This window comes from Salmo salar, chromosome ssa11 (genome assembly GCF_905237065.1).
Source record: "Salmo salar chromosome ssa11, Ssal_v3.1, whole genome shotgun sequence".
Lineage (NCBI taxonomy): Eukaryota > Metazoa > Chordata > Actinopteri > Salmoniformes > Salmonidae > Salmo > Salmo salar.
This window is the reverse complement of record NC_059452.1, coordinates 14,340,339-14,365,418: the sequence shown is the minus strand read 5'-3', so window position 1 is coordinate 14,365,418 and position 25,080 is coordinate 14,340,339. Positions and strand designations below refer to the sequence as shown.

The 25,080-nt window shown below is 46.6% G+C and overlaps 1 protein-coding gene across 3 annotated transcripts in view; it reads left to right on the top strand.

The window, feature by feature from the left end:
* LOC106562045 (coiled-coil domain-containing protein 102A) overlaps positions 1-17,811 on the top strand; it is a 79,484-nt gene extending 61,673 nt beyond the window's left edge. For all 3 annotated transcript variants that reach the window (XM_014126581.2, XM_014126580.2, XM_014126582.2), the window contains exons 7-9: positions 4,393-4,563; positions 5,739-5,842; positions 16,361-17,811. In XM_014126581.2, coding sequence (XP_013982056.1) covers positions 4,393-4,563; positions 5,739-5,842; positions 16,361-16,490 — 405 coding nt within the window. In that variant the 3' untranslated portion in view covers positions 16,491-17,811. The remainder of the gene's footprint in view (positions 1-4,392; positions 4,564-5,738; positions 5,843-16,360) is intronic.
* Positions 17,812-25,080: the final 7,269 nt, after the last annotated feature.

The following is a 25,080-nucleotide window of genomic DNA, read 5'->3' as shown; positions in this document are numbered from 1 at the left end:
TCTCTATGTATATAGTATCAATCCAGACCTTACGACCCCCTTCCACTTAACCCCTATCACATCTCACCATCAATCAACCAAACAATTATCTGCTTAATGAGGTCATATATAACCGGGGATTTCCTGCTCAAAGCACATCATCTACTGCTAATGTTACCACTGTACCACCGCTGCTACAAACAAGGCTGATCCTTTTAGTTTGATAAGAGATACAATGATTGTTTTATTATTATTTAGGCTACAGTACACCAAATGCAGTTTTGTGGATCAGGGTTTGTGGTTTTGTTCATTTTTGAAAACCTTGATATTGTATCGTAAATCATCTCCTCCACTATCACCACACACACGGTCCCCGGGCCAGATAGGACTGTTCTACATGCTGTACAATAGTAATCCATTTTCATTTCAATTTGCTTAATTAGCATGAGACAAGAATGTACATATTGCCAAAACGTACTTTGGAAATGGAATGATTCATTAACAATATTAACGTCGTTAAAAAAAATGATCAAGATTGTCAACGCAACGACAATCAGTAAAAAAAGTAAATACACATACAGTAGCGAGTCATCCTCGAGTCATGCAATGGTAGTCATGCTCCCGGGTTAACTGTATCTTCTACTGGGACTCCCAGACGGGCCTGTTGAAGTAGACCATGTGACTTAGAAACAAAGAGTCAAGCATCAAGGAACATTTCTCTCCAGGTGGTCTGGGGGTTCAAGGTGTGTGTGTTCACGTGCTTGTGTGTGTGTGTGTGTGTGTGTGTGTGTGTGTGTGTGTGTGTGTGTGTGTGTGTGTGTGTGTGTGTGTGTGTGTGTGTGTGTGTGTGTGTGTGTGTGTGTGTGTGTGTATCCCCTCATCCAGTCTTGGCAGTACTGGGAGTTGTGGAAGCCACATCATGCATGTGTTTTCACACAGTGGACACTTGATTATCATATTGAATTATTCATGAACCATGTGCTCCCTCTAATATCTCCCTCTCTCTCTTGCTCTCTCTCTCTCGCTGTCTCTCTCTCTCTTTCGCTCTCTTCTCCTTTACACAACACAGCCTCTCTCTGTTGTCACTCTAACCTGTCTGTGTGTTATTGAAAGTGTCTCTGTGTGTGAGCTAGTGTACAGACCAGGTGGCAGTCACTGTGGGAGCCATATCCAGCCTGACAGAACACATGAAAGCCACAGAAACACATCAATAATTCACCTTTAATCAAGGACTCAATCGGCCCGCTGAGACCAATGGGGTGGCAGTGGATGTATTTCCCCTGTTGTTCGTCCATGGTCTCCCTGACTATTCCAATCTTCCACTTCTCTGGTTCTATCTATATGATATGTCTGTGACGGTATGGTTAGAGAGTAGGGCTGACCCCATTTCGTTGACTGGTCGATTGTTTAGTCGATAGACTGTTGGTTGACCAAGATTTCTTTAGTCGATCAGTAGCAAAAAAAGACACGTCTGATTTTTCCACAACTAATCAAATTTATTCCACACATCTGACTTCCCCTTTTACCTCCTGAGCAACCAAACTTCCCCCCGTTTCGAGTTTATTTGTCACGTCATCTGCATCCGTTTTGCTGTCACGTGTTACGGTGTTCAGAGTTTGATATAACCAAATGATTAATGTGATTATTATGCTATGCTATAGGTCAGGCCCTATTGGTCACATGCATGCAATGCATACATGTGTCACATATAGAGAGCAAGGGTTGAGGGAATAGGGAATGTAAAGACTGTTGATGCTCTGTGGTGGTCGCTGCAGCAGGGAGGAGAGAGAGACAACGTGTGCTAGTCACAAAGTCACTCGCTGTCTTTTTTTTTTAACACAGCACAGCAGGTCTGAGCCAGGCCCGGTACAATCAAATCAATTGCGGTCTTAATTATTTCATCAAACAGTGCTCTTAAAGCACCAGACAAGCTCAGTGCATATAGTTGATTTAAACAAAACACATTCTGTAGAATGTGTCTATATATGGAAAAAAGACACGTTTTGAAATTTTGACCAATCTATTTTTTGTTGTTGATTGGGACAGCCGTATTAGTGAGGTTTTGAATATGATAGTGATGGCTTGTGTTTATGAAGGTGTCGGTGGTGGATTGCCATGTTGATTTAAAGGTGTCAATGATTCTTAGATGTAGAAAAGAATACTTTGGGGAAGTTATTTTCTGACTTGGCCCCACATCGATTGGGCGTACGTAGTAGGCATATCACACTGCCAGTGGCGGACTGAGGCATTGTTTACACAGTTTATCACCTCAACTGCAAACTTCAACTTCCTTCCTTTGTTGTTGTGTTTTTTTTTTTATGTTGTATTTTTTCCCTTCCTGTTAAGTGGAGGGCTAGAGCACTGAATCAATACCATGGCCCGTCTGTTTCAATAGGACCGCTCATCTAGCCAGGGCTGCTTGAGTGCTTGGCTATGCAGCTAGGGAATACCAATGCCCTCCCTCCTCCTCTCACTCTCTCTCTCTCTCTCTCTCTCTCTGTCTCTCTCTCTCTCTCTCTCTCTCTCTCTCTCTCTCTCTCTCTCTCTCTCTCTCTCTCTCTCTCCACCTCTCTCTCTCTCTCTCTCTCTCTCTCTCTCTCTCTCTCTCCACCTCTCTCTCTCCACCTCTTTCTTTCCACTCTCTCTCTCTCTCTCTCTCTCCACTCTCTCACTCTCTTCTTCCCGTTCTTGTCTCCCTCCCTCACTCCTGTTTGATTTCTCTGGCCTTATTAAACAGTAGGTCATGCTGTTCTGCCCTGATCGTACAGGAGAATCCTCAAGAGAACTCAACTGATGTGAGGGTTAAGCCAAGACTGCACTCTGACTGTTCAATGCAAAGCAGAGAAATGAGAAACACGCTCAACTCATCAGAGATCTGTGAGCATGGTTCTCTTTGTGGTTGTCTTTTCCTTTTCAAGTTTCTAGTTTTTGACAACAACCATAAGAAATAATAAAAGATAAGAATACGAACATAAAGTAAATGGCTCAGTAGAATAGAATAAACATTTTAGCGTACCGGTAAATATAATACAGGAAGGCAGGATAATACAGGATAATACAATATTTACACGTGTTTTGAGGAAGGGGAGGATTGGGGGGCAAGTGTTTAAACTGTCCAGTATTTAGCAATCATAATAAGAGACTGGTAGCAGCAGTAGTGATGTGTGTGTAGCATAAATGTATGTGTGGGTCCAGGGGGTCTGTCCAGGGGGTCAGTCCAGGGGGCCAGTCCAGGGGGCCAGTCCAGGGGTCTGTCCAGGGGTCAGTCCAGGGGTCAGTCCAGGGGCCAGTCCAGGGGGCCAGTCCAGGGGTCAGTCCAGGGGGCCAGTCCAGGGGGTCAGTCCAGGGGTCAGTCCAGGGGGCCAGTCCAGGGGGTCAGTCCAGGGGTCAGTCCAGGGGCCAGTCCAGGGGGTCAGTCCAGGGGTCTGTCCAGGGGTCAGTCCAGGGGGCCAGTCCAGGGGGCCAGTCCAGGGGTCAGTCCAGGGGGCCAGTCCAGGGGGCCAGTCCAGGGGTCAGTCCAGGGGCCAGTCCAGGGGGTCAGTCCAGGGGTCAGTCCAGGGGGTCTGTCAGGGGTCTGTCCAGGGGGTCAGTCCAGGGGCCAGTCCAGGGGGTCAGTCCAGGGGGCCAGTCCAGGGGGCCAGTCCAGGGGTCAGTCCAGGGGGCCAGTCCAGGGGGTCAGTCCAGGGGGCCAGTCCAGGGGGTCAGTCCAGGGGTCTGTCCAGGGGGTCAGTCCAGGGGGCCAGTCCAGGGGGTCAGTCCAGGGGCCAGTCCAGGGGTCAGTCCAGGGGCCAGTCCAGGGGGGTCAGTCCAGGGGGTCAGTCCAGGGGGTCGTCAGGGGTCTGTCAGGGGTCAGTCCAGGGGGCCAGTCCAGGGGGTCAGTCCAGGGGCCAGTCCAGGGGGCCAGTCCAGGGGTCAGTCCAGGGGGCCAGTCCAGGGGTCAGTCCAGGGGGTCAGTCCAGGGGGTCTGTCCAGGGGTCAGTCCAGGGGGCCAGTCCAGGGGGTCAGTCCAGGGGGTCAGTCCAGGGGGTCTGTCCAGGGGGTCAGTCCAGTTCAAGTGTTTCAAGGTTTCCTTTATGTTTTCTTCGTGTTCTTTATTCTCGCTGTATGGGTAATGGTTTGTAAGCGTTCAGCTTGGCACAAGCTTTTCCTGGTACATTATGTTTATTTTCAGTGGGAGTCCGTACTTCTCTATTGCGTGAATGTGTTAGAAGTGCTCCTGCTTATTGATCAGGTCCTCAATTCTCTAACGAACAGTAGCAGTGATGACTAGCAGAACCCAACGGCATCCGACACCCATCTGACATGCTTGAAACTGAAATTCACATATAAGCGACGGTACTTAACTGGCCCGAGGCCCGATTTAAATCCACTCTAACAGACTAGCTGACTGACCCTGACCCCTCTGCTCCTCAGGAGTTGGCAGACATGCGCCACATCCACTCCAAGGTGAAGAAGCAGTACCAGGACAAGATGGCCGAGCTGGCCCACGCCAACCGGCGGGTGGAGCAGCACGAGACAGAGGTGAAGAAGCTGAGGCTGAGGGTGGAGGAGCTGAAGAAAGAACTGGGTCAGGCGGAGGACGAGGTGAGCACCAACACACACCACATTCACTTATACATGGATACATATACAGTTCCCTCCGTAATTATTGGGACAATTAAGCATTTGGTTAAGTTGAGGTTAAAGTTCAGACTGTCGGCTTTAATTTGAAGGTATTTTCATCCATATCCGTTGAACTGTTTGGAAATTACAGCACCTTTTGTACATAGTCCCCCCATTTTAGGGGAGAAAATGTACTGGGATCAATTCACTTATGTGTATTCAAGTAGTAAAAAGTGAAGTATTTGATCCCATATGTATAGCACTTCTACACTTCTACATGAACGTGGATGCTACCATGATGACAGATAATCCTGAATGAATCATGAGTAATGATGAGTGAGAAGGTTATAGACCCACACAACCTCCCCTGTTACTATAATGGTGAATGGTTAGCATTTCTTGGGGGTGGGATATTTATGCGTCTGTAACTTTCTCACTCCGTCGTTATTCGAGATTAATTCAGGATTATCTGTATTCATGGTAGCATCCACATTCATGTAGAGGTGTTCAGAAACTTTCTATTCTTATTGACAATCAAAGTGATTCCAAAATGACACAATACATTATTTACCATTCATTTCTTTTGGGCACAAAATAATCTGAAACACAACCAAAACAAACAGAGTTTGTAGAGTCACAAGCTTGATGTAGTCATTGCGTGCTATGAATATGGGACCAAATACTACACTTTTTGCTACTTTAATACAAATATAAGTGAATTTGTCCCAATACTTTTGCTCCCCTTAAATGGGGGGAATAGGTACAAAAAGTGCTGTCATTTCTAAGCAGTTCACCCGATATGGATGGAAATACCCTCAAATTAAATATGACCATCTGCACCTTAACCTCATAGTCATTGTTTGATTTTAAATCCAAACTTTTGGAGTATAGAGCCAAAAGAACAAGAAACGCTTCACTGTCCCAACAATTACAGAGGGCAGTGTAGATACAGTAGATACTGTACACGTACTGTACATACTGTCAGTAAGTGCTTGTGTTGGGTATTTAGGATTTTGATCCAAAGTATTCAAATCAGAATACAGATTCAGGGATTTGTAGTCTGGTGTAACTATGATTTGCAATGACCGATTTCTCCCTCCCTCCCTCCCTCCCTCCCTCCCTCCCTCCTCCCTCCTCCCTCCCTCCCTCCATCCCAGCTGGATGAGGCCCATAATCAGACCAGGAAGCTACAGCGGTCTCTGGATGAGCAGGTGGAGCAGTCGGAGAACCTCCAGGTCCAACTGGAACATCTGCAGTCCCGGTACGACTGATTCTGACACACACACACACACGGATGCGCACACACACTTATCATATGCTCTCTCTCTCTCTCTCTCTCTCTCTCTCTCTCTCTTCACACACACACACACACCTCTCATATATGCTCTCACACATACGCTCTACCTATGTTTATCTACATGCAGGAAAAGCACACATTCACACGTCCAATGTCATACCCTTCTCAGCGGTCTTTGGTAGTGTAATATGTTTAATCAGACAGGGTATGGCTGCCATGCTTGTGTTCTAAACTCTAGTTCTCCCAGGTATCTTAGCTGGAGGATATTAGCCCACTGAGGCTTGTGTCTTAGTTTGTCAGTCAGGCAGCCCTGCTTACACTAGGCCAGTCTGTCTGCTAGCCGTCCTGTCCCCCAGCTCTCTCTCTCTCTCTCTCTCTCTCTCTCTCTCCCTTATCATTCCACCCGTGTCCCAGCTCATCCCCTCCGACAGCCAATCGCGGGCCGCCCAGTCATAGTTTACCGTAGTAACACAGAGCCTGCATGCAGCACAGCGATGCTGGCCCCCTGTAGCTTAGCAGAGGGGTGACAGGCGTGTTGGCATGGAAACATCTTTAAGAACACACACACACACACACACACGCACACGCACACACACACGCACACACACACACACACACACACACACACACACAACGCCTCATGGAGCCCTGACCTGGAACAGTGAGGGAGTCAGGCCCCATCAGGTACCTAGTAGGACACGGTACTGTATGTGGATGAACTCGCTCAAACCACATTAACCCTGATGCACGGGATGTAGCTGGATAGAAGTGGGAATATTAATGCTTCTAAAAAATGAAATATTAATGGAAGAAGGATTTTGAGATTTAGTGGTTGTCCACTACCTCTCCTATGGGTATTAAACTATCCTATCACTCCTCTCTCTGTCTGTCATTTCTTTCTCTCCCATCTTTTCCAGCCATATGTAATGCTTTCTTTGATCTCTCTCCTCTGGCTCTTTAAAGGGATAATGTGACATTATGACAATAAATCCCTTTTTTCTACTCACCCAGAGTCAGATGAACTAGCATACTAGCTGTTCCTGTAGACTTTCAGTGATTTCGCAAGCGCTAGTTAGCAATGGCTCCAGAAACGACCTACACCTTCCTTCAAACTGCACGCAGAGACATAATGAGTTCATCTGAGTTCATCTGATGAGTTCATCTGACCCTGGGAAAGTAGAAAAAAGTAATTGCCAAAATGTCTCACTATCCCTTTAACCAGGGGAATAGTTCCCACCACATCCCAGCCTGTCTGTCTGAGATATAAATAGTCTAGTGGTCTCCCAGCTCCAGCCCAGTCTATGATCATAAAGCTAATGTCTAAATCAATACCTCAGACCAGGCCAGGTGATCCGGGAAAACCTCTGTTGCATTCTGGGACAGCCAGTACTGTGTGTGTGTGTGTGTGTGTGTGTGTGTGTGTGTGTGTGTGTGTGTGTGTGTGTGTGTGTGTGTGTGTGTGTGTGTGTGTGTGTGTGTGTGTGTGTGGTGGGGAAGGGGTGGTTAGTGGCCCAGCCTACCAAATGCTTATTTTACTGTAGCTTGTTAAAAGTCCATCCTTCACATCGATTTATCAATCAATCCTCTGTGGATCGTCTAATCCTGTGCACACACGCTCAATGCCACACGCGCGCGCACACACACACACACACACACACACACACACACACACACACTCCACATAGGCCATACACACATGACCTTTGGCCCCCGGGTTTGTTAACAGGCCTAGGGTCAGTGGTAAGATAATTGCAGACGGCGCTGAAGCGTGTGGATATAATGGCCTGGGAGAAATGGAGAGGGAGATAAGAGATGAACACAACAGAGAGACATACAAACAAACAGACAGACAGACAGACAAAGCTAGCCACCATGAGAAAGGTCTCTAACAATGGGGGGGCGTGTCGCCATGACACTGTCAAAACGTTGTTAAAACAGAACGGTCCTGATCCGGAGGGGTGGTGATGTCATGTGAGGCATCTTTACACCAGGATCTGGCCTTTACGTTTTGTGATACTGTGCCGCTCCAATCTGTCACACTGGACATAAACAACTAGCCACTTCTATGGCTGAGGTGTAGGCCTATTCTACAAAGCAGAATCAATGATTTAGCCAGCTAACTTGCATTCTGAAATGACTTTTAATTTCTTTGAAAAATAAGCTTGAAATGGGCATGGTCTAATTGATTCAACATCCAAAACAACATATCTAAGTTTAACTTCCTTAATGAACCATAAAATCAATAGTTATTCATGGTTGTTTATCAAAGTTAGCTGGCTAACTCATTGATCCTGCTTTGTAGTGTCCCCTCTGGTCTGAAGACTGACAGCTTAATGGTCCACAAGAACTTTTCAGGATAATGTGTGCATGTGATGGGAAATGCATGTGCGTGTGGTAAGAAAGGATGTTTTTCTTTCTGTGTGTTGTGTCATTTCTGGTGGACCGGCAGGACGTTCAGATCTCTCTAAATACTCGGCACTCTGAAGGCAATTAGAAAGTGGATCAAATGAAGCTTCTTCTTTTCTTTTGATTTCCCTTCACTGTAGCAGGCTTGTCTGTTTAGCGCAATCAGGGGGCCAATTCAGACTTCAAAATGTGACGCAGGTTGTGGAGCACCAACGACAGTAGCAAAACTCTCTGGCTGAACAGTGAGAGGCTTTAACACGCACAGCTTCCATTTAGAGCAGTGGATGTTGACAGCAGGTTGTGTGCGCTGCCATTTGAAGTTCTCCTCTTGGCTTGTATGTTTTCCGAGGAGCCGCCGTTAGTGGGTTTAACGTGATCTGAGAGGTAGTTATATAACAGAAGAGAGGGAGTAGGAGAGGAGGATTAGAAAAGAGAGGGAAAGCGAGGGGAAAAAAATAACGTTGGCTTCGTCTATAGATTTAAGATGAAGGGCTTAGAATTGTATTGGTATTTGAGATCTTTCCAACCTTGATTTCTCTCTCCTTTCAATCTAACATATAGCCTTCGTACTGTATATTCCCACAGTGTGTGCCACATTGCTATTTGATATTGTACCAGCTGTGAACAGACAGAAATAACACATTAGCAGTTTAGCAAGGCTGTTGGCTTTATAGATTAGATTGATTTGCGTTCATGCATTTGTAGCGGAGGCTTTGTTGTGGAAGATGTTGTGGAAGCAATTGGGCATGAGTTTGATAAATTAATTATAGTAGCAGCATGAAAATATAGACTACCCACTGGGCACAGACGCATTTTAATTGTTTAGTTTTGATTTCATTTCTGTTGAGTTGTCAACTAACGTGAATTCAACGTGAAATCAACAAACCATTTCATGTCATTGGATTTAAGTTTAAAGTTGTGTGGGAAAAATGGGAAATTCCCCTACGTTGATGACTTTTTAACAAATCACATTTATGTTTTTTAATGACATGGAAACAATGTTGATTCAACCAGTTTTTGCCCAGTGGGTATCATTTCTATATCTCCCCCCACCCCACCCCCCTCTTTCTCTCTCTCTCTGTCTCTCTCTCTCTCGCCCTCTCTCTCTCTCACCCTCGCTCTCTCTCACCCTCTCTCTTTCTCTCTCTCTCCCTCTCTCACTCTATCTTTCTCTCTCTCTCTCTCTCTCTCTCTCTCTCTCTCTCTCTCTCTCCCCCTCTTGTCCTTCAGATGTACTCTCTGACACCTTAAAATGGCCTTGCTAAGTGTTTGGGCAATGGAAAAGCTTTTAGTCGTTTAGTGGGTGACTGTGGTCAAAACACTATTATGTGTAATTTAGCGCCATTAAAAGGATCTCTGTTCCTGTCAGTGAGTCCCCCCAGTAGACTAACATGGCCTGGGAAACAGAGAGGGTCAATCCAGGCCTCTGGCACCATCATACTAGCCTGATTCCACATCTGTTGGTATTGTCTTTCTAACTCCTGTATATAGTCAATGACCACAGACATTGACAGGACAGCACAAACAGACCTGGAACCAGGCTAGCATTACACCACAGAGGATGAGAACAGAGAGCAGTAAATGGGGTGGCAGCTCAGATACTGCTTCTTGGAAATAGTTAACATAGTATATTCTGTACTTGCCAGGGTTTAGTTTTCCCTATAGCGGACATATCGTAGAGGCTGATTCTCTCTACCTGGTTGAATAATCTAATTTGACGCAGAGTGATCCCAGGCTGTGTGGGAGGCTGTGTTCTTTCTCTTTCTAAACTGAGGCTCAGTTCACCCTGGAGCCATTCTAGCCGTGCGTCATCACAACACACACAGCCGCGCACACTACTGCAGGTCCACTGCGAACTGGCACGCCAATCTATCCTGCACATTTCTAGAAATAGTTCAACTCTCACATCATAATAACATGAGTGGTTGTGTAGTTTTAATAAGGATTGTGTTTCCTTTGCTGGTTGAGCTGCAGCTCAGACCAGGGTCATCTATAATTGAGGAGGGAGTGGATTCATTATGTGAAGCTGTGTTGGGTCTTTGATGTGCAGAGTGAGGTGCTGAAGCCTGCGGGTGAGATGGCCCCACAGAGCCACCGTGTCACATTAGTGTCGCTTTGTCTCCCAAAGGGATGCTGCATGGGGCACAGCTCAACACTCGCACTGAACAATCACTGAACACTCACACGGAACAATCACTGAACACTCACACTGTACACACACTGAACAATCACTGAACACTCACACTGAACAATCACTGAACACACAGCTCAACACTCACACTGAACAATCACTGAACACACACTGAACACTCACTGAACAATCACTGAACACTCACACGGAACAATCACTGAACACTCACACGGAACAATCACTGAACAATCACTGAACAATCACTGAACACTCACTGAACAATCACTGAACACTCACTGAACAATCACTGAACACTCACACTGAACACACACTGAACAATCACTGAACAATCACTGAACTCACACTGAACACACACTGAACACTCGCACTGAACAATCACTGAACACTCACACTGAACACACACTGAACACTCACACTGAACAATCACTGAACACACAGCTCAACACTCACACTGAACAATCACTGAACACACACTGAACAATCACTGAACTCACACTGAACACTCACACTGAACAATCACTGAACACTCACACTGAACAATCACTGAACACACAGCTCAACACTCACACTGAACAATCACTGAACACACACTGAACAATCACTGAACTCACACTGAACACTCACACTGAACAATCACTGAACACTCACACTGAACAATCACTGAACACACAGCTCAACACTCACACTGAACAATCATTGAACACACACTGAACACTCATACTGACCACACACTGAACACACACACTGAACACACACTCACTAAACAAATAAAAACAGTGAACACTAAACACACACTGAACACTCACACACTGAACACTCATAGTGAGCACACTGAACAAACACTGAACACTCACACTGAACAATCACTGAACACACAGCTCAACACTCACACTGAACAATCACTGAACACACACTGAACACTCATACTGAACACTGAACACTCACACTGAACACACAATGAGCACTCACACTGAACAATCACTGAACTCACACTGAACACTCACACTGAACAATCACTGAACACACAGCTCAACACTCACACTGAACAATTACTGAACACACACTGAACACTCATACTGAACACACTGAACAAACACTGAACACTCACGCTGAACACACAATGAGCACTCACACTGAACACACACTGAATGTTCACTAAACACACACTGAACACTCATACTGAACACCCTGAACAAACACTGAACACTCACACTGAACAATCACTGAACACACAATGAGCACTCACACTGAACACACACTGAATGTTCACTAAACACACACTGAACACACACTGAACACACACTGAACTTTCATTAAACACACACTGAACACTCACACTGAACACTCACTAAACACACACTGAACACACTCACTCCTCTATTGCTGGTATTGTTGCCCACTTGAATAATGTCACCGACTTTCAAGTGTGTAGAAGTTTCGAATGTTTACTTTTCTTTTTTTTTTAAATCACAAGACAGACAGGGCACATCAGACATGCTGCCTATATCATCACTAGGTCTCCTTCTGACTATGATCATTAGTCTCTGTATCACAAATATGTCAATTATCATTCTCTTAAAAAGGATATAAACTTGTACTGAACACCTTTACATTATAAAACAGTGAAGAAGTGATACTATGGGCACATTCACATTTCCACTCATATTCGAGGTTACAGAATATGTCATATCTCACTGTGACTCACCACCTTGCCAGTTGGCTAGCTAGACACTCGGTTAGTATACAACACAGTAGGTGTATTTCTCTGTATCTGGAGAACTTTAAAACAAGACACTAATGTACTTGTCCTCTTGCTCAGTTGTGCACTGGTGCCTCCCACTCCTCTTTCTATTCTGGTTAGAGCCAGTTTGCGCTGTTCTGTGAAGGGAGTAGTACACAGCGTTCTTCAGTTTCTTGGCAATTTCTCGCATGGAATAGCCTACATTTCTCAGAACAAGAATAGACTGACGAGTTTCAGAAGAAAGTGTTTTGTTTCTGGCCATTTTGAGCCTGTAATCGAACCCACACATGCTGATGTTCCAGATACTCAACTAGTCTAAAGAAGGCCAGTTTTATTGCTTCTTTAATCAGAACAACAATTTTCATTTGTGCTAACATAAATGCAAAAGGGTTTCTAATGATCATTTAGCCTTTTAAAATGATAAACTTGGATTAGCTAACACAACGTGCCATTGGAACACAGGAGTGATGGTTGCTGATAATGGGCCTCTACGCCTATGTAGATATTCCTTAAAAAATCTGCCGTTTCCAGCTACAATAGTCATCTACAACATTAACAATGTCAACACTGTATTTCTGATCAATTTTATGTTATTTTAATGGACAGAAAATGTGCTTTTCTTTCAAAAACAAGGACATTTCTAAGTGACCCCAAACGTTTGTGTACACGGCACATCAGACATGCTGCCTCTATCATCACTAGGTCTCGTTCTACTGATGGTCAGTAATCTAAGAGCCCTAAGACCTCTGAGATCTCTTAGCTGGCCTAACTGTGGCTGATATTGAGCATTAGTCAGTAATAACCACAATAACCATCTTATATCCTAAAATACTAGTCTGCTTTACAGTACCATTTGATTGTCTAAAGATATTACCCATAATAATGATATTAAAAAGGAGGGTGGCTATCTCTTATGCCTAATATTACTATGGGTCCCACAGTATCATTACTGACTGATTAGCGCCACCAGCTCACATTGATTACTCATGAACTTGGACAGCTCATAATGTAAATCTCACTATCTGTGCATTTCCAGCCAGCTCACTCACCCTCATATTCCCTGCTCTCCAGTATGAGTCAGTCAGTCAGTGAGTCCTTCAGTGAGTGAGTCAGTCAGTCAGTCAGTGAGTCCTTCAGTCAGTGAGTCAGTCAGTCAGTCAGTGAGTCCTTCAGTCAGTGAGTCAGTCAGTGAGTCCTTCAGTCAGTCCGTCAGTCAGTCAGTCAGTGAGTCCTTCAGTCAGTCCGTCAGGCAGTGAGTCCTTCAGTCAGTGAGTCAGTCAGTCAGTGAGTCCTTCAGTCAGTCAGTGAGTCCTTCAGCCAGTCAATCAGTGAGTCAGTCAGTCAGTGAGTCAGTCAGTCAGTAAGTCCTTTAGTCAGTCAGTGAGTCAGTGAGTCAGTCAGTCGCCAGTCAGTCCCAGGCAGGCAGTGGTGGCTGGCCTAGTGTTGTTAGCTATCGTAGGTTCATGAGGGCTACTGTCTAGACTAGTTGATCAGCTGTGTAACTGGGAGCTGGGCTGGTCTGGGGGCTTGGCTGGGCTCCTCCTCTCTAATGAATCCTCTATTTACCTGGATAGCCGGACCATTTACCCAGACCAGCCTCAGACGCCAGGCATTGTCTTCAAAACAAGTTTCCTGACGGTTAAGCTGTTGTGTCCTAATAAAGCGTGACAACAGATACACTGAACTTGCTACGACACAGAGGAAGAAAGGAGTTGGAGAAAGTAGAAGAGAGAGTAGGAGGGAGCTCGAGAAGGTAAAGAGACAGCGAAACAGACAGGAAAGAGAGAGCGTGTTGGTTTAAGGAATTAACTGCGTCTGCTTTTCTTTTGTACCTGTTTGTCTTTGTCATTATGGCGCAGACCGAGCCGACTGCAAACACGCAGGTAGGATTTTGGGCCCAAGTCAAGGTGATGAATCATCTCAAAATTAAGATCAATTCGGCAAACGGCTTGTTGATAAATAATTTAAGCTTTTCTCTGAGCCTCAGAGGGATTCATTACAGCTAGGCCTGATGGGAACCTTCTGCTGAATTTCAAAAAATGTACCTGGGTTGTAAAGCGCAGACCTCAGCCTTCTCTCTCTTTCTCTCTCTCTATTCCTCTCTCCCTCTCTCTTCCTGTCCCCCCGCTCTACCTCTGTAGAGATAATGTTAGTATTTCACTGTTGTCCATGTGGTATGACCACCAATATAGCAGCCTTGGCTCAGTAACTGGTCATTTCTGGCTAACTGAGTGTTACCTGGCAACGGAAGCAGCTCCATTGTGCTGGGCTTTTAGGCGATGGTGAATTAGGCATTGTTTGTTTATCTGACGCAGAGTCCTGAAATATGCCTTTGTTTACTCGCTCACTGTTGAGATCTCCACAGTGATTTTCTGGAAGAACTTTACCTTAGTTGTTGGGGGAATAATCAGACTTTTACAGGAGAAACAGAATTTTGACAACACTGGGCATTTCGAATCCCACCGCACTTTCTCCGCTATGCAATCTGGTTTCAGAGCTGGTCATGGGTGCACCTCAGCCACGCTCGAGGTCCTAAACGATATCTTAACCGCCATCGACAAGAAACAATACTGTGCAGCCGTTTTCATTGACCTGGCCAAGGCTTTCGACTCTGTCAATCACCACATCCTCATCGGCAGACTCAATAGCCTTGGTTTCTCAAATGATTGCCTCGCCTGGTTCACCAACTACTTCTCTGATAGAGTTCAGTGTGTCAAATCGGAGGGCCTGTTGTCCGGGCCTCTGGAAGTCTCTATGGGGGTGCCACAGGGTTCAATTCTCGGGCCGACTCTTTTCTCTGTATACATCAATGATGTCGCTCTTGCTGCTGGTGATTCTCTGATCCACCTCTACGCAGACGGCAGCATTCTGTATACTTCTGGCCCTTCTTTGGACACTGTGTTAACAACCCTCCAGACGAGCTTCAATGCCATACAACTCTCCTTCCGTGGCCTCCAACTGCTCTTAAATACAAGTAAAACTAAATGCATGCTCTTCAACCGATCGCTGCCTGCACCTGCCCGCCCGTCCAGCATCACTACTCTGTACGGTTCTGACTTAGAATATGTGGACAACTACAAATACCTAGGTGTCTGGTTAGACTGTAAACTCTCCTTCCAGACTCACATCAAACATCTCCAATCCAAAGTTAAATCTAGAATTGGCTTCCTATTTCGCAACAAAGCAGCTTTCACTCATACTGCCAAACATACCCTCGTAAAACCATCCTACCGATCGACGACTTCGGCGATGTCATTTACAAAATAGCCTCCAATACCCTACTCAATAAATTGGATGCAGTCTATCACAGTGCAATCCGTTTAGTCACCAAAGCCCCATATACTACCCACCACTGCGACCTGTATGCTCTCGTTGGCTGCCCCTCGCTTCATACTCGTCGCCAAACACACTGGCTCCAGGTCATCTACAAGACCCTGCTAGGTAAAGTTCCCCCTTATCTCAGCTCGCTGGTCACCATAGCAGCACCCACCTGTAGCACGCACTCCAGCAGGTATATCTCTCTGGTCACCCCCAAAGCCAATTCCTCCTTCGGCCGCCTTCCAGTTCTCTGCTGCCAATGACTGAAACGAACTACAAAAATCTCTGAAACTGGAAACATTTATCTCCCTCAATAGCTTTAAGCACCAGCTGTCAGAGCAGCTCACAGATTACTGCACCTGTACATACCCCATCTATAATTTAGCCCAAACAACTACCTCTTCCCCTACTGTATTTATTTATTTATTTTGCTCCTTTGCACCCCGTTATTTCTATTTCTACTTTGCACTTTCCTCCACTGCAAATCTACTATTCCAGTGTTTTACTTGCTATATTGTATTTACTTCGCCACCATGGCCTTTTTTGCCTTTACCTCCCTTATCTCACCTCTTTTGCTCACTTTGTATATAGACTTATTTTTCTACTATATTATTGACTGTATGTTTGTTTTACTCCATGTGTAACTCTGTGTTGTTGTATGTTGTCGAACTGCTTTGCTTTATCTTGGCCAGGTCGCAATTGTAAATGAGAACTTGTTCTAAACTTGCCTACCTGGTTAAATAAATGTGAAATAAAAATATTTAAAAAATAAGTGCCAGTTGTGAAAAATGGAGATTAAAACCTGAAGTAGCCTTCTCACTCAAGTCCACTCACTCTTCCTCTCCTCTGTGTTCCTCTGTTCTAGACTGCGGCGGCAGAAGAGCCCGGGCCTGTTTGGGAAGATGATGTCAGCTCGGTTCAGCCCGGAGAACCCAGACGGACCGCCCAGCGACCCAGACGAAGAGGAGGAGGAGCTACAGATCCAGATCCCATGAACAAAGGAAGGACACACGGACTCTGACTTAGGGCTCTTCATTTCACACCGTGTGTGTCCCATAGACAGACAGACTCATAGTTAGACAGCTGTGATCTCCATTGACCTGGCTCATCCTGTTAGAGACAAACACTGGCACATGGTTGTCATGGGCAAGGTTGCCATGGAACCCGTCGCCACCTGTACCGGTGAACTACAGAGCTACCAGCAGGGGTCCAGAGAGAGCCCTCACTACACGACAACTGACAATACACTACACTACCACACTACCACACCCACAGTGCACTACAGTTACAAGCCACTACAGCCTGAGCCTACAGCCCTCTAGATCCCAACCATCATTACCATCACTCCAATATCTACAACACCCTCAGTGGTGAAACACTCTCGCAATCACACTGCTACCCAATCCTCAGTCTGAAACTCATACCTCCTCTTTCACCCTTCCTTCTCTTTCTCTTTGCGTCCTGAGTTCCTTCACCCAGTGAATGTTGTACAGTATCCTTCACGATGTATCAAAACACTCAAGAAAGGGATGTGATGTGACCTAGCTGTGATGTTCCAGCAGTGTTCTGGTAATGTTACGTAATGCGTTTGGATTCGTATCGTTAGCTGTACACACAGTTCAGTACAGTGAATGTGTTTAGCCCTCAGGTCACTGTGCTATGGGTGTGTGCTCGGCGCCTGGCACCTGGGGTCATCATTAGTTCATCAGTGTTTTGGGCTCAGCCTCAAGACAGCGAAATTCTCCCAGTATGAGGGACAGGTAGTATTCTTGGGAGAGACTGGGACTGGATATGAAGGGACAATAAGGGCCCTCCACCGCTATGTCCCCTCACCATAACCACTAAGGGACAAGGTGCTTATGTAGAGGATGGGTTCGTTAGACCTACAGTATTACCTTCTCGACATAGCGGGTTGTTCATTCTGAAAGAAACGTTGGTGGTCAATACACACATCCTTAAAGAAAACGTAGGTGCCTGGGCTGATTAAGTGTGTCCTAGAGAAGCACAGAAAGGGCCTGCACACTGCACGGTTTTGATCCGGAAGGGTCTTCGTCAGGCCGAGATCCTCGTGGATGGAAACGTTGCCAATGATGTGGTAATTGGGAGCGTATTCAGTGCGCAGGCCTTTCTGTTCTGTTCATTCTGAAAGCAATAAGACATCGGCTATCACTCCCGCTTACTCATCTGCTACTACAGGGACCAAGTTATTTGTCATGGTCATGCCAATTATTTATGTTGTTGTTTTTGATAATTGATCTGTAAACCACAGTGTTTTTTTGTATCTAGCTCTATAAATGTTATAAGTGTACATGTAAACCTTGCTTTGTTTGTGTCTTTTCATGAGGGGGGGTCAGCGTTTGAAAGCCTATTGTGCCATGAAAGAAGCCCAGTATTACCTACGGTCCAAGGTGGAGGTGAATCATGAAGTGAAAGACAGCCTGATGTGTTTCCCTCAAAAACAAGACACGTCTATTTCGGGATGTGATATCTTCACTGTAACAACTGTCTTCAAAAATGGACCAAGGCGCAGCGGGAATGTGGATACTCATAGTTTAATTCCAAACACAAGTAAAGCATCCACAGGGAAAACAGTAAACGGTACTCACGAAGACAGGAACAGTTTTGCAGGCACACAACACGCAGTGCAAAAACAACTACCCACAACCCCAAAGAAAAACACACACTACTATATAGGACTCCCAATCAAAGGCAACTCAACACACCTGCCTTCAATTGGGAGTCCAATCACCCACACAACATTAAACACACAAACCCCCTGCCACATCCTGACCAAAACTAACACAATTACGCCCTCTGCTGGTCAGGACGTGACAGTACCCCCCCCCCTCAAGGTGCAGACCCCGGAATGCACCTAAAAGAAAACAAACCCCCAAACAACAAAAAATATCCCCCTAAACAATAAGGGAGGGAAGGGAGGGTGGCTGCCGTCACCGACGGCACTGTGCTACACCCTCCCTCCCCAACCCACCTATCCTGGAGGTGGCTCAGGTGCAGGATGTGGACCTCGCTCCACCTTCGGCGTCGCCCACTTCGGTGGCGCCGATAGCTGCGCCGGGCAGACGGGCCACTCGGGCTGATCCTGGCAGACGGACCACTCTGGCTGGGCCGGAAGACATGCGGGCCACTCGGGCTGGGCCGGAGGACAGGCGGGCCACTCGGGCTGGGCCGGAGGACAGGCGGGCCACTCGGGCTGGACCGGAGGACAGGCGGGCCACTCGGGCTGGGCCGGAGGACAGGCGGGCCACTCGGGCTGGGCCGGAGGACAGGCGGGCCACTCGGGCTGGGCCGGAGGACAGGAGGGCCACTCGGGCTGGGCCGGAGGACAGGAGGGCCACTCGGGCTGGGCCGGAGGACAGGCGGGGCACCCTGGCGGATCCGGGCAGGCGGGCCGCTCTGGCGGCTCCGGGCAGTCGGGCCGCTCTGGCGGCTCCGGGCAGTCGGGCCGCTCTGGCGGCTCCGGGCAGTCGGGCCGCTCTGGCGGCTCCGGGCAGTCGGGCCGCTCGGGCGGCTCTGGCGACTCTTGACTGGCGGGCAGCTCTGGCGACTCTAGACTGGCGGGCAGCTCTGGCGACTCTAGACTGGCGGGCAGCTCTGGCGACTCTAGACTGGCGGGCAGCTCTGGCGACTCTAGACTGGCGGGCAGCTCTGGCGACTCTTGACTGGCGGGCAGCTCTGGCGACTCTTGACTGGCGGGCAGCTCTGGCGACTCTTGACTGGTGGGCAGCTCTGGCGACTCTTGACTGGCGAGGCTGGGCTGACGCACTAGACGCCTGATGCGTGGGGCTGGTACTGGACGTGCCAGCCTGGAGACACGCACCTCCATGCTAGTGCGTATAGCGGGAAACACCGGACCGTAGAGGCGCATTGGCGGTCTTGAGCGCAGGGTTGGCATCACCCCTTCCGGCTCGATGCTCACCTCGCCCTGGCACATGCGGGGTGCTGGTACTGTGCCTACCGGCCTGAAAATCCCAGGCCTCACCACAGCCCAAACCCCAAAGCACGGGACCTGTCCAGTCTGTCTCTGCCCTACAAGGGTACGGGGAGCTGGCCTGGGGCTCCCATCTCGCCCCGCCAAACAGCCTTTGTGCCCCCCAAATAAATTATTGGGGCTGCCTCTCGGGTTCCCTTAGCTCCCTTAACTTGTCCTCCCAGAATCTTCGCTCATCCTGCCAAGTCCATCCATCCACGCTGTTCTCCTGTGGCTTCCTCCTCTTCCGCTGCTTGGTCTTTTTGTGGTGGGTAGTTCTGTAGCAATCGTCGTCAAAAATGGACCAAGGCGCAGCGGGAATGTGGATACTCATAGTTTAATTCCAAACACAAGTAAAGCATCCACAGGGAAAACAATAAACGGTACTCACGAAGACAGGAACAGTTTTGCAGGCACACAACACGCAGTGCAAAAACAACTACCCACAACCCCAAAGAAAAACACACACTACTATATAGGACTCCCAATCAAAGGCAACTCAACACACCTGCCTTCAATTGGGAGTCCAATCACACACACAACATTAAACACACACAAACCCCCTGCCACATCCTGACCAAAACTAACACAATTACGCCCTCTGCTGGTCAGGACGTGACATTCACGGCTCGGGGTAGAAGAGAAACGCCATTGATGTTGTTTAGGTCCTTGTGTTAATGATTTGGGAAACTGCTCAACAGACAAGGTATTGCCCATCAGTCTTACGACGTCTAGTCTGTTAGAGGTCTGGGTCTTACGGCTCTCCTCTCCCAGCCCTCTGTCAGCAGGATGGTATCACACAGGAAGCTTCCCAAACAGGAGCTGTTCCTCCCATGGTCTTGTCGTCCTCCTCAGGACTCTTGTGTTCTCCCACATTAAACTTTAAAGCCTGGTTTTATCTCCCTCCTTCCCTCTGCCTCTAGGTGATGAATAATGATGCAGTACAGTCACAGTGGGAGGTTTGCCAGGCATTGGTAATGTAATCCCCCTCTTCAGAGACCAAAACAAGCCACCAGTGCTTCAGGAGGGTTAGACTCTCTCATCTGCTTTACACGGTCAACTCTACTCCACCACACACAGACAACGTAGGACAGAGTAACATGGGACGCATTTGTTGTCATTGTTATATTTGTGCCAGTGCATTGACTTGAACATCCTTTGGCTGTTGTACTGTAACATAAAGTGACATTCACCTAACTCTGTAATGAGTCATATGATAGGATTGTACACTGAGTGTACAAACCATTAGGAACACCTGCTCTTTCCATGACATAGACTGACCAGGTGAATCCAGGTGAAAGCTATGATCCCTTTTTGATGTCACTTGTTAAATCCACTTCAATCAGTGTAGATGAAGGGGAGGAGACAAGTTAAAGAAGGATTTTTAAGCCTTGAGACAATTGAGACATGGATTGTGGATGTGTGCCATTCAGAAGGTGAATGGGCAAGACAAAAGATTGAAGTGCCTTTGAACGGGGTATGGTAGTAGGTGCCAGGCACACCTGTTTGAGTGTGTCAAGAACTGCAACGCTGCTGGGTTTTCCACACTCAACCCTTTTCTGTGTGCATCAAGAATGGTCCACTAGCCGAAGAACTTCCAGCTAACTTGACACAACTGTGGGAAGCATTGGAGTCAACAAGGTTCAGCATCCCTGTGGAATGCTTTTGACACCTTGTAGAGGCCATACCCCAACAAATTGAGGCTGTTCTGAGAGCAAAAGAGAATGCAACTCAAAATTAGGAAGGTGTTCCTAATGTTTTGTACAATCACCTCTTCCTCAAACCTATATGGTTGTTCATGTTTTGATGGCTGACACTGAGGTATTGGTCATGAGGTTGAGTGCAGATATGGCTGGATATCTCTGACAGTGCAGACCTCTGCTTCTCTCCGCTTTGACCTTTTCACTCTGTTCTCTCCTTTCTGTCCTCTCCTTTCTGTCCTCTCTTCTCTGCCCTCTTCTCTCTTTCCTCTTTTCTCCGCCCTCTCTTCTCTGTCCTCTCTTCTCTCTCCTCTCCTCTCTGTCTTCTTCTCTCTGCCCTCATCTCTCTGGCCTATCCTCTCTGGCCTCTTTTCTCCGCCCTCTCCTCTCTGCCCTCTCCTCTCTGACCTCTCTTCTCTCTCTTCTCCTCTCGGTCTTCTCCTCTCTGCCTTAGCTCTGTCCTCTCTCATGTGACCAGGGCTCTGGGATGGCTCTCTGATGTCCAGTGTACCGAAGACAATTCATTACAGCTCATTAAGCCCAGTGCATAAGGACAGAGGGAGAGATAGAAGCAAACAGACTGAAAAGGATGAGAAGGGGAGAGTTCTGTCTAACAGCTTTGATCAGACCATTGGAATTAGGCTGGGAAAATTCCAAGCTATAGACTGTTTATCAATACCAACCATTTGCAGGTTGGGCTTTGGTGTCAGTTAGTGAGCAGAACATACTTTTTTTTTTGCTTCTGCCTAATTCTATGCCCAGGCTATGTTGTATACGTTTGTGTGGTCACATTCATGCGAGTGCAATTGTATGGGTCTGAGTCTGTGTGTTGTGTTCTATCTCTAAGCACACAGTGTGTCTGGGGCTGTGTGAGATTCATGCTGCATCAGGTTCTGTTCAGGCCCATTGGTTGCTGGGTCATTACTGAGGAGGCCCCAGTCACTCAGTCCCTGCGTCAGTCAGAGTCCCAGCTCTGCTATTCTCTGCTCTGCTCTGCTGTGTGGCTTCCCTCCCAGTCAGAGACCATTAGCATGAACGACAGCAGGAAGAGGACCCAGATTACACCGCAGAGAGAGAAACAACACTTATCTTTCCTCCTCCTCTGTTCCTCTGTCTTTGTTGAAGTCTCCTCTCTGTCTCTGCTCTCGCTGCACCATGCCTACTTGAGTGTTACCAAAGCTGACGCTGGGTTTTGTCTGTCCTCTTCAACTGAAGCAGGACCTGCACGTACTTTTTCAGAGGCTTTACCGGCACACACTAATAGTTTTCCACATTACTGTATGGCTTGTACTGTAAAAATACTGTAAGAAATAATGTAGGCCCAAATCCATGTTATTGTAATCCCAATATGAATTCTATAGGAATCTATGCTTGTACAATACATGTGCACTCTCTGTATCTCTCTCTCTCTCGCTCTCTCTCCTACACACTCACTCACGCTTGGGTGAACTTTAATGAGATTGAGACAGACCAATGGTAACTGCCTATCTTTTAGCTCAGAGCCAACAATACTAGGCTATGGTGTGCTTTGGCTCTCCTCTGGCAGACATGACAGTAATTATAGTGTGTGATATGAACCCCCTCAGACAGGAAAGCTTAATTAATATGTTATACTACTCTGATTAAGTTCCATGTAGGTTGAAGGACTAAATCACAGATCAGCCTCAAATACTATTTCCTCCTTTTGATGGAGCTTGGAATGCTATTTGTTGCGTTAGTCCCTATGTGTGCATGTGTGTAGCAAGGGTGAGCCGGTGTGTATGAAGAATGAAAGAGAGTGAGTGAATGTATTTGTGTGTGTGTGTGTGTGTGTGTGTGTGCACGTGCGTGTTTATTTAAACTGGAAACTGTACAGAATGTATCTGTTAATATGCTGCGCTGTTGTTTGGAGAACAGCCACGATGTTCCCTCAACTGGGAGGACTGGCATGGTACCACACCATTGTGGGCCGCTCTGACTGCATCTGTCTCTGGGACTCACTCTACTCTCCCTTCTCTCTTCTCCCACACTGTCCTTGTTCAGCAGACACCCTCAACACCACCGCCACAGGAGAAAAAGTACAAAATGGATGGTAGAATTGTGGAAGTACAGTGCAGTGGGATAGACTGACGTGGCACTGTGCCCTGACTGTATTTGAATGTTCTTCAGTATGATGACATTGCAAATCTAAACTGATACCAGGTTGTACGACTAGAGAGTGTTTATAGAGGGAATGTTCTTCGTAACTTCAAGTCGATCTCTGATTCTCAGTCTGACCACCCAACCAATGTGTCCAACCTAGTGTTTCTCCTCCTACCTACCCACTGCTGCATGCTACTGATGCCCATCTGGTTATAGATGAACCCTTCTGCTCCCACACCAGTCCCTGGTCTGCTTCCAACGGCAAAACATCACTCCCTAATGTATGAGTACACCGCTGTCTTGCTCCTATTGACGTGCTGTTCACTTCAGTTGGTTGCACTAAAATGGGATTGAATATTGTGTTGAAAAACACTATGGAATCTCTTCTTCCTCGTGTCTATTCCCACCTCAGTCCAATACACACTGAGTATGCAACACATTAGGAACACCTTTCCATCACATGGCCTGACCAGGTGAAAGCTATGATCCCTTATTGATGTCACTTGTTAAATCCACTTCAATCAGTGTGGATGAAGGGGAGGAGACAGGTTAAAGAAGGATGTTTAAGCCTTGAGGCAATCGAGACATGGATTGTGTATGTGTGGCATTCAGAGGGTGAATGGGCACGACAAAACATTTACAGTAATTACCTTTGAACAGGGTATGGTAGTAGGTGCCAGGCGCACAAATTTGTGTCATGAACTGCAACGTTGCTGGGTTTTCCACGCTCAACAGTTTCCCTTGTTTATCAAAAAAGGTTCCACTACCTGAATGGTCCAAATGGTCCACCATCCAGCCAACTTGACACAACTGTGGGAAGCATTGGAGTCAACATGGGCCGCTTTCCACACCTTGTAGAGTCCATGCCCTGACGAATTGAGGCTGTTCTGAGGGAGGTGGTGCAACTCAATATTAGGAAAGTGTTCCTAATGTTTGGTTTGCTCAGTGTACATTATACACACGTAACATAACTATGGAATGGTTTATTGACAGATAGGCATATCCACATAGTTTCACATACAACACACCCACGCACACAATCTGCTAACAACAGGTAATGAAATGTGCGCTCTCAGCTCGCTCCCATGGGTGTTTGTCAGTGGAAGAGGAAAGTAATAACTGTGTGGGGTGAGCATGGATGCTACAACCATGTAACACTGAACTGTGAGTTTTTCCACATTTTGTTATGTTACGGCCTGAATTGAAAATGTGTCAAATGTAGATTTTATTGTCACCGGCCTGCACATAATACCCCATAACGTCAAACTGGAATTTTGTTTAAAAAAAAAGAAAAAAAAGAAGTTGTATTACAAATGAAAAAATGAAAGGTTGAGTTAATAAGTATTCAAACCCTTTGGTATGGCAAGCCTAAATAAGTTCAGGAGTAAACATTTGTTTAACAAGTCACATAATAAGTTGCATGGACACTCTGTGTGCAATAATAGTGTTTAACATGATTTTTGAATGATTATCTCATCTCTGTACCCCACACATACTATTTATTATGTGTAAAGTCCCTCAGTTAAGCAGTGAATGTGAAACACAGATGCAACCACAAAGACCAGGGAAGTTTTCAAATTACTCGCAAAGAAAGGCACCTATTGGTAGATGGGTAAAAAAAAAAGCTGACATTGAATATCTCTTTGAGCATGGTGAAGTTATTAGTTACACTTTAGATGGTGTATCAATACACCCAGTCACTACAAAGCTACAGGTGTCCTTCCTAACACATTTTCAGGAGAGGAAGGTAACCGTTCAGGGATTTCACCATGAGGC